Source organism: Cebus imitator, unplaced genomic scaffold (genome assembly GCF_001604975.1).
Source record: "Cebus imitator isolate Cc_AM_T3 unplaced genomic scaffold, Cebus_imitator-1.0 Scaffold111, whole genome shotgun sequence".
In the NCBI taxonomy this organism is placed as follows: domain Eukaryota; kingdom Metazoa; phylum Chordata; class Mammalia; order Primates; family Cebidae; genus Cebus; species Cebus imitator.
In genome coordinates this window covers 6,006,528-6,016,250 of record NW_016107426.1, presented here as the reverse complement: position 1 = coordinate 6,016,250, position 9,723 = coordinate 6,006,528, and the positions used below count along the sequence as shown (strand labels likewise).

At 44.9% G+C, this 9,723-nt stretch overlaps 1 protein-coding gene across 7 annotated transcripts in view; it reads left to right on the top strand.

Annotated features, from left to right (window-relative positions):
• The window catches only part of LOC108311136 (nebulin related anchoring protein), a 76,588-nt gene that overhangs the window by 62,459 nt on the left and 4,406 nt on the right, over positions 1-9,723 (top strand). For all 7 annotated transcript variants that reach the window (XM_017538450.1, XM_017538451.2, XM_017538448.2 and 4 more), the window contains 3 exons: positions 4,940-5,044; positions 5,827-5,925; positions 7,306-7,410. In XM_017538450.1, the coding sequence (XP_017393939.1) occupies positions 4,940-5,044; positions 5,827-5,925; positions 7,306-7,410 (309 nt within the window). The remainder of the gene's footprint in view (positions 1-4,939; positions 5,045-5,826; positions 5,926-7,305; positions 7,411-9,723) is intronic.

Below are 9,723 nucleotides of genomic sequence, written 5' to 3'. Positions count from 1 at the left end.
GGTTCAGGCAATTCTCCTGCCTCAGCCTCCTGAGTAGCTGGGATTATAGGCACGCGCCACCATGCCCAGCTGATTTTTTGTATTTTTAGTAGAGACGGGGCTTCACCATGTTGACCAGGACGGTCTCGATCTCTTTACCTCGTGATCCACGCGCCTCGGCCTCCCAAAGTGCTGGGATTATAAGTGGGGTATTCTAAACACATAATCAATTATTATTAATTGCAGTAGCAATTTCATGATTTTATTAATTTAATTATCGTTGAATTATTCATCACAGCTTGCTGAAACTGCAAAATCGTGTCATTCGCCATCGGGTATAGAGTAGGATGCATGCATCTGGGTCCCACACAGGGGATTTAGTTACTGAAGTGCTAGCCCATGTTCCACTTACAAAGCTGTTCCACTTGCTAGGCAATCCTGAGGCCCCCAGAAACAGCTCATAGCATGACTCTCTCATGCTCAACCAGCCACCCTCTTGTTGAGGGCCTATTTCTTGGGAGAACAGAAACATTCTGGGACAGAATAGGCCCCAGAGGAAGATAGAGAGGCCACCTGGGAAAGTATGGGAGGTGGAGCTGGAAGTCAAAGGATGTGTATGGGAAGCCCAGCTCTGTCACCGTGTGTCCATGAGCAGTCACTTACCTCCCTAGGCCTCCATCTCTCCATCAGAAAAATAAAGAGGGGCTAGGTGCGGTGGCTCACACTTGTAATCTGAGCACTTTGGGAGGCCAAGGCAAGTGAATTGCTTTAGCTCAGAAGGTTGAGACCAGCCTGGGCAACATGGTGAAACCCTGTCTCTATAAAAAATTAGCTGGGTGCGGTGGTGCATACCTGTAGACCCAGCTACTTGGGAGGCTGAGGTGGGAGGATGGCCTGAGTCCAGGAGGCAGAGGTTGCAGTGAGCCATGATCATGCTACTGCACTTCAGCCTGGGTGACACAACTAGAGACTCTGTCTCAAAAAAAATGGAAGGAAGGAAAGAAAGAAGGAGGGAGGGAGGGAGGGAAGGAGGGAAGGGAGAAAGGGAGGAAGAGAAGCAAAGAGCAAAGAGGTTTGATTTGAAATGAAAGAAAGGAAAGAAAGAAAGAAGAAAAGGAAAGAAAGAAAGAAAAAGCAAGCAAGCAAGCAAGCAATAGCAAGCAAGCAAAGAGGAAAGAAGTCCATTTTGAGCCATGATCTCATGATCTTAAACTTTGGGATTCATGGGAAAATGGCTTTTAAATGGTGGGATCCATATAATGTCAAATTTTATTTTACTAAGTGAGGAACAAGGAAAAGAAAAACAAGCACTACCTTAAGCTACCATTTATGTCACTGTTATTTCTGAATAGAAAGCACATTTTCACACTAAAATAAAAGTAGAGAGAACATAATCTAAAAAGGAGAGTCCCTTCCATGAAATTGGAGTTGGCAATCTTATAGTGACATTTTAAAAGCAGGATATGTATTACATTTTTAAATGTTAAGAAGTTAATTGCTTAAATTTTAAATGACCACGTTATTCTGTATACATTGCTTTAAGCTGCAAATTGGTTAATCAGGGAGTCTGGATTCAAGGAGTCTGTGAAGAGGAGACCCTGAAATGATCAGCTGGTTCTGAGGCTCCAGCGTGATCGCAACCATTATCAATGGCTCCAATTTCACATGGTTCTATTATGCAGAAAAGGAAATAAGCACTAAATAGGAGTTCTCTCAAGGGAGCAGCCCAAGCCTTCAGCTGCTTCTCCTGACCTTGCCCTCCCCAGGCCAGAAAGAAAGCTTTGGGTAGGGCCAGAGGGGACCAAGAGATGCTAAGCTCCTCATGGCTGTGGTTCATTCCCATGTCTTGCCCAGTCCTGCCCAGTCTGCCCCAGTCTTACTTGACTCAGAAATTCGCCTGAGATGCATGCCTGGTCCAGGCAAGATGTATCATGGACAGGTGCTGATTTTGTCACCTCTTTGGTGCTTCTCAAGTCTGACATTCCCTGCTCCCTCCATGGTCTCAGACCAGGCTGCTGGGAGTCTGGAAAGACACGTGCAGGAAATGTCATGGAGACAGCCCCGGCCTCTGCTTATAGCTGTGTGGCCTAAGGTAGACTCCTTTAGCTCTCAGGACTCAGTTTCTCCCTCAGAAATAACAACAACAGCAGTAACTAAACTGTATGGAACGCTTGCCCTAGGGTGGGCATTAGCACAAATACTTTGTGTAAACTATCTCATTTAATATCTAGGTGGGTACCAGTATGACTCCTCTCTTTACAGATGTGGCAATAAGGCACCAATAATCTAAGTAGCTTGCCCAAGGCCACAGCTGGCAGGGAAATGACTTGCTCAAGCCTGTACAGCTAGTATGAGGCACAGTGGGGCTGCCAGCTCCTGGTGCAGTTTCTTTGGCTTCCCCAGGTGGCCGGATTCTGAACCCAGGTGCTCTGTATCTGTCCTCTTAACCACTACTGATGTGGCTTACCCACAGTACAGCAGCTGATAGTTCTTCTGAGAGTCTGCACAATCATTTGAAAACCAAAATTGTCCTGTGAATTGGAATAACTGTTCTTTAGGCTGGGCATAGGGGCTCACACCTGTGACCCCGCATTTTAGGAAGCTGAGACAGGAAGACTGCTTGAACCCAGGAGTTAGAGAACAGCTTGGGCAACATAGGGAGTTTCCAGCTCTACAAAAATAAGAAAATAAAAAATAAAAATTATCCAGGTGTGGTGGTGCACACCTGTGGTCCCAGCTACTCTGAGAGGCTGAGGTGGGAAGATCACTTAAGCCTGGGAGATCAAGACTGCAATGAGCTATGATCACACCACTGCACTCCAGCCTAGGTAACAAGAGAGACCCCATCTCCAGAGAGAGAGAGGAGAGAGAGAGAGAGAGAGAATAACCGATCCTTTGCAGGATGGTGTGAAGACTGAATAAAATAATGGTTCTAAAACAAACCCCACTCTATACAAGGTCATGGTTGTAATGTTTCTTATTAATATGACAAAGATATCCTTTCCCCCAGGCACCTGCTGGGCACAGTGGTTTACATCATTCCTTCTGTATTAGAACTCAGGGGCTGAAATCTGCAGCTTGAGCATTTGCAACACAGTGCTCCAAAATGGGGGTGCCAGCTAACCCCATGTGTGAATCTGAAGAAGGCTTCTAGACCTTAGTATGTAAGAGGGGAAAAAAGTGAGGCTGCCATCTGGGGAAGCCAGATTCAGTTGTGCAGCTTTGAAAGGTCTCTCATTATCTTATAATCCTTCTTCCAAACCATCTTTGGATAGCAGATTCTTCTTGACTCCCCTCCCCTTGTCCCCTCTTTTATCATGAAGTCTAGGGCAGGTGTGTTGTTTTTAGGGTCTGCGTGAATAGTCAAAGCTGGGCTGGGAGCTGGGATATCAATAGACAATCCATTTATAAGAGAGTTAGAGGCACAGTCAGATCTTTGGGGAACCTGCATCTTGCTTTCTGACTTACCTGGGATCGTACTGTTCAGCTCAACAAAAGGCAAGTTGAAAGAGCGCTCCCTACTTCATCTCGCTTATGAAAGGAGCAAGGCCCGGCTGTGAAGAGGCCCTGTAGGATTATTCTCTCCAACTTAGAAATTTATCCAATTTTCTCTGTTCTTTATCAGAGTGCAAGGCAAAAGCTTTGCTGGTGTAGACTGAAAGATCGTGGTATAAAAAGCAATCTTACTGACATGGGGTTTTGAAACCTGCTCCTGAGCCTGAGTGATGTCTCCCTTCACCAGTTGGAAAGCACAGTCGAATTTGCACAGGGGCATTAACCAGCAGACAGTAGATCAGAAACAGACCCTCTTTGAGGCCAGCTGTGAGGAACGCTGTGAATCCTGAAATGAAAGAGAACTAAAAAGGCTGAGAGGCTGATTTCTGGAGTGATATTTTGCGTTACAGCAGAGCTTATATCTAAATTAGAGAAATGCCATCAACTTCGTTTAGATCCAAATTTTAGATTTTCTTAGAGAGGCTTTTTCCACCTTTAAAAAAATGCCTAATTTCCATAAAGAGAAGAAGAGAACCATTCAGTCGACTGTCTCGTCGTAGGTAACGGTGGACAGATCAAAGAATGGTAATCAGATTCAGCATTGGGAAGGCTACCAATCAGATCCATTGTCTTAAAGCACCGTTTATTATTTTCTCCCAGGAATGATGCTGTAGCCTAACCTCCCGAGCTCTTAAAATGAGGAAAGAAAATAAGGCATAGTCTGTTTTTGGGATATAAACAAATCATAATGAGTAACAGTGGGAGGAAGCAGTAAACTGAGTCATGAAGAAGTTAAAATGGTTTACTCACTGTTAGCTGGTGGCATCTAAGATTGTTTCTGTTTTTAAAGTCCTGCTGTAATTGACTTATTTCCCCCTCCACTACCACTGTCACAAGAACAAAAATCTAACTTAAAGAGTGGCCCTTAGCCCTGAGTACCAGCAGGTGTTTTTATGAGAACAGAGGGGTTGTTATGAACTTCGAGTATCACAGAGAGAAACTGAGTCACATTTTGGTTAAAGTGATTTGTTCCCAGTCATAGCAGGTCAGTCCCAGAATTCAAAGCCTGAACAGTGTACAGAATGTTTCTATTTAGGCAGGCAGGTAATGGCCTCACTGGCAGAATGAAACAAAATAATCCCAGCTGGTGCTTAGATTTGAGCACATATCTCAGCTCAGTCTTCATGTGGTCATCCGCACAGGTCGTTACCTCTGCTTTAAATCCTTCCAATTCACTGGTGGGACCGTCTTGTATCTCGTATGTGAGGCATTAATTAATTCCTGGCAGAATGTACAAATTGAAACAATTTGACTTGACGACGTGCAGAATGTACTCCCAGTGAAGATGTTGAAATGTTGTGATGAAGCATTATTACAAATGGTATTACAAATCAAGGATCTTCTTGAAACGCCGTAGTATTCCTGGGCACTCTCCTGATAAAGCCCATGTTTTTTTTCCCTGCAGTTGCGCTACAAGTCAGACCTGATCAGCATGAAGGGCATAGGATGGCTGGCGCTGAGATCCCCACAGATAGAGAGTGCAAAGAAGGCTGGAGAACTCATCAGTGAGGTACCGTCAACCTGTTCCCACAAGTGACAAGGACACGCTAGCATTTCCTTTTGAAGAGGGAATCTGTTTATGGAGTGGAGATTCCAAAGGGCCTCATGGCCACTGGACTCCCAGTATTTTTTGAGGGCCGTTTGCAACCAAATCCCAAGACAGAATGAGGTTTCCCTCCAAGTGAATTCACTGCCGAGGAACTAATGGTGTGGTGTATTAGAAAGTTCTCAATAAATGCATTACTTATTATTCTTATCTAAACTGGCCCATTCTTTGTATTGAGAGGAGGAGGAATTTGCCACCCATCTACTGAGTTGGCTCTGTGTTCGGAGGTTTTCTGATTTTTGATAGTGTTAGACTTTGCACAGGAATAGTTACATTAACTGAACTCCTTACCGTACTAACAGCCTGGGAATCCCTGTCCTGGAATTCCCTTGAGAGTGACACTACCTTCTTTAGTTTCTTAACAACAGAATGTATTTGGACAGGGTCCAAGCAGGGCCACATTGATGCTGAATCCTACCTTTTGCTGAATTCCTTGATTGTGGGATTCCATAGTATTTTGTGACCTCTTTCTTCAAGAGAGTAAATACCTGTAAAATGTTCCTTATCACAGAGGCAGCTTGAATCCTTTTATATCCTTGATTGTCAGGTACATACCAAGAAGGGAGACTTGTTTTCCAACAATATCATTGGCATGTTTGGTACTGAGAAGGTAGAGTGAAGCTGCATCCTAAAAAATGCATGATGTTTGGCTGTATTTCATGGGAATATTTGTCTTTCTCTTATAGACCAAGTACCGTAAAAAACCAGACAGCATCAAGTTCACCACAGTGGTTGACTCCCCAGACCTGGTTCATGCCAAGAACAGCTATATGCACTGCAATGAGGTGGGTGCTTTCTTGTCATTTTTCCTGGGAATGCAGTGGAACACTGATGCTCAGGGGCCCAGGTCTAGGAACACAGGCTCTGCATAGATGAGTGTGCAGAACTTCTTTCTACTATCTGAATGGTCTTGGGCCAGCTACTGAATTCCTTCTAACCTTCGTTTCTTTATTTGGAGGTGGCTGGGTTGGCGGGAGGATAATAAAAGCAACCATTTCATAGGATTAAATGAATTAAATGAGGATTAAATAAGTAAAGGCACAGAAAGCTTTTACCAAGTACGGGAACACAGTAAATTCTCAGTAAGTGCTCCTTATCATGGTTTGATTCATAATCACAATGGCAATAATACCAAGTATTATTGATGATCCCTTGCCAAACACTAGATCAGATACATGTTACTTGTTGATAGATGGCAGCGGAATTAAAAGCTTAATATAACCCAGTTAGGAAAAAAGGGGAACAGCTGTATTTAAAGCTTTCTGCTTTTACTCTCACATAATTTAGCCCCATTTCCTCGTTCCTGTCTTTATTTCAAGGAATAGCAAGTTAATGTTTTTTTTTTTTTTTTTTTTTTTTCCTTAAATTTTTTTAGTTTTTTTTTTTTTTTTTTTTTTTTTTTTTACCCTGAAATTGTTAAGGGATTCATTTCTACACGTACAGTGACAGAGCTGGTCCATCTTCACACACAGCCCGACTGCTGTACTGACCAGTTCACATTTGTAAATCCCGAGTTAAATTTGAGAATTGATTGGAATGTTACAGTTTCACCTCTAAAAGTACATAAGACTCAAACACTTCCCAAAATTGTTTGTAATTCTTAAATAACTGCTTTAAAAATAGAAACCCAATAAACCTTTGAGTTTTAAAATTGTGCCTTCCTATGATCCAGGCGGGCTATGAAAATACTAATTTCTTGTACATATATTAAGATGTTTTATAACAAAAAGATTTATTAACGATGTGTATTAAATTATTACCATTTATGTTGAATAACAAAGGCTTTGAGGCTGTATCTCGTTACTAGTAAAAAGCATGTCCAGTGCTCAGTTGCAAAGATTCTCTGAAATATCTACACATCTTCTACTGTGTAAAACACCCAGGTATGGCCAAACATGATGTTGGTTTGTGGCCCATTTAGAGCAGATCTTGATGAATATTTTTAACAGTCTATTTAAAACCAGCTGCCTCATCTGGCCCTGGCCATAAAGGCGTCCTCCATCCAACTGTGGGTTCTGGAGGGACACTGTGGGTCCACGGGCAGGACTGGGTTCTGTTCTCCCGAAGGCACGCAGGTGGGAGGGGCAGGAAAGGCGGTCAGTTGCTTTTCCCCTTTGGTTTCAGCCCAGAATTCTCCATTTACCATGAGCCCATCTTACCCACAGCGCGTGTATAGATCCGGAGATGCAGAATCCCTGCACAGATACACCGTGATCCCCGACCACCCCGATTTCACCAGAGCCCGCCTCAACGCGCTGCATCTGAGTGATGTAAGTGAACTGGAGGTTCATGGAGTGTGTGCCTACGTTTGTAAAATGATCTGTGCCCAATGTGGATTTTGTTTAAAAAAAAAAAAAGTTATAGGAAGAAGAACTTAGAACAGAAAGAACACTGAACCGAGAAACTGTTTGTGTGACTTTCAGTCATTTTCCTCACTGGTCCTCGGTTTTTTCATCTGCAAAATGGTAACGAGGCTGAGCTAACCTGAGATTCCTTCCAGCTCTAAAATTCTGACTTGGGCATGGCTCCAAAGATGTAGGTGATGTGATGGGTAACCATGAGGGGAGTGGTACCCTGGCCCTGATGGGTGTAGGCACCTGCTCTATTTGTTCTTGGATCCCTCTCCGTAGCCATTTAGAATAGTGTAACTGGAGACAGAGTGGCTCTACTCCCCCTACAGTCTGGAAAGATGCTGCAATGGCAGCCAATCCCATCCAAATGCAGCTCACTCCTTTGTGCACGAGACTGTGGCCTCCAATACTTGCGTTTCCCTTGGACATGTGCCCTTTGCGTGCATAACCAAGATGCTGTTTCCTAAACCCAGGCTTGTTGTTAGCAGGGGTTGGAGGCCCCTGGTTGTAATAGAATAGGCGGCCGCTTGGCCAACAAAGCTGTGATCCTTGGATAACAGGTAGAGAGACGGCGGAATCAAAAGACACTGTCAGATCAGAATAACACAGGCTGAGTGTGTCGGCCTGGGGCAGCATGGGGCCTCCCAGAGTCCGGCCATTCTTTCCTCCCTGGCCTGGCCATTGTGTCCTGGGGCTCCGTGCAGATCAACAGCTGCTATCGTTCACCCCAGAGGTGGCTGCCTTGCAGGGGTTGGCATGAGGCGCCTTCTAGTTAGCGTGTGTATTAGTTTGTTGCGTTTGTAAAGCCCTGTGGGATCCCATGCAGTGAATGCGATGGTGCTTTGTAAATATGAGTTATTATGACCATTTGATGCTTTTGAGGGATGTGCAAGGGATAATTTTAGAACAGCAGCTCTGGTGGGCTGACCTCCATCTGGGGAAGCAGGACCTCCCCCTCAGCAGAGCCTGCACAAAACATCCATCTCATTAACGCTTCAAGGATGGGGGAAGGCAAGGCCTCCATCTGAGGAACGATTGGAGGTCCATCGCTGTAGAAACTGGGATAAAGCTGCCAGTGCATTTGGGGCCTGGCTTCAGGAGGAGAGCCACCCCAGGCTGGTGATAGAAGCGTCTTCCCTCTCACGAGGGGCGCCGGTCTGCAGAGTCCTGGAGCTGAAATTAGCCACCAGGGTATGCGGATATGGATAACTCATGAACCTCTTTTGAAAGAGCACTTCTTCGGGGGCGTGTAGAATACGCACAATTGGATCAAGTGCTCTGTGAGGAAGATGTGGAGGGAAAGTGACCTTCCTGGGCAAAGAAAGCCATTGAGATGTGTAAGGCAGCCGAAATAACTAAAAATCAAATGACTCTAATGTGTGAGGATGAGGACAAAACTGTGCCCACTGTGATAAAGAAGAGGAACGCCCAGGGTTCCAAATCAAAGCGCCTACGGAATCTAAAGACTCCCAGTGGCAAGGCAAAAACCTCAACAGAATAAAAAACTCAGGGAGGAAGTGATCACAACCAGGCAAATAGTACACAGGGAGAAGTCACCGAGAGCAAGGGGGCCCGCACACTCTGGAGACCCCGATCTGGGCCATGCTTTCTAGTTGACCCCGAGTTATAGAGACTCAGAAGCTGGGGTGCATTGGACACCAACGTGGGGTGACATTGGAGTTTGATGTTGCATCAAGTTAGGTGTCAATAACCAGCCCAGATCTGGTGTGGGGGTTCTTATTAAGAAGGCACGGTGTGCCCCTTAGAGACAGTGATTGGGGTTTTGACTCTATTTGCCACTCTAATCTTTGTGGGGCTGCCCAAACAGAAAGCAGAGTGCTACAGGGGATCACCACTCTGTCAGAATCTGAACGTTCCTGCATGTATTTCAGTCCTAACTGCTAAACTCAGTGATGACCCAGTAAATCTAATTATTTTTGGCTCTGTGATCCATCAATTAGGTGTTTATCCCAGCAATGAATGGTTCTGCATTTCCAGGGCCTAGAACATAGTGAACATTTGGCTCAGGGTTTGTGGCATTGGGTGTCGGAGTCGGAGGAGAGGATGGAGGTGAAGGTGGTGTGATCTGCGGCACAGAGAAACGATGAGATCCGCCATGCTTGGACCAAGCACTCTGTGGTCCTCTCAGTTCCAGGCCTAGTTTCAGGATGGGGTGGGGCACTTTGCTTTTCATCTGCCACTCCTCCTTTGCTTAATCCCCCCAATCCCCTG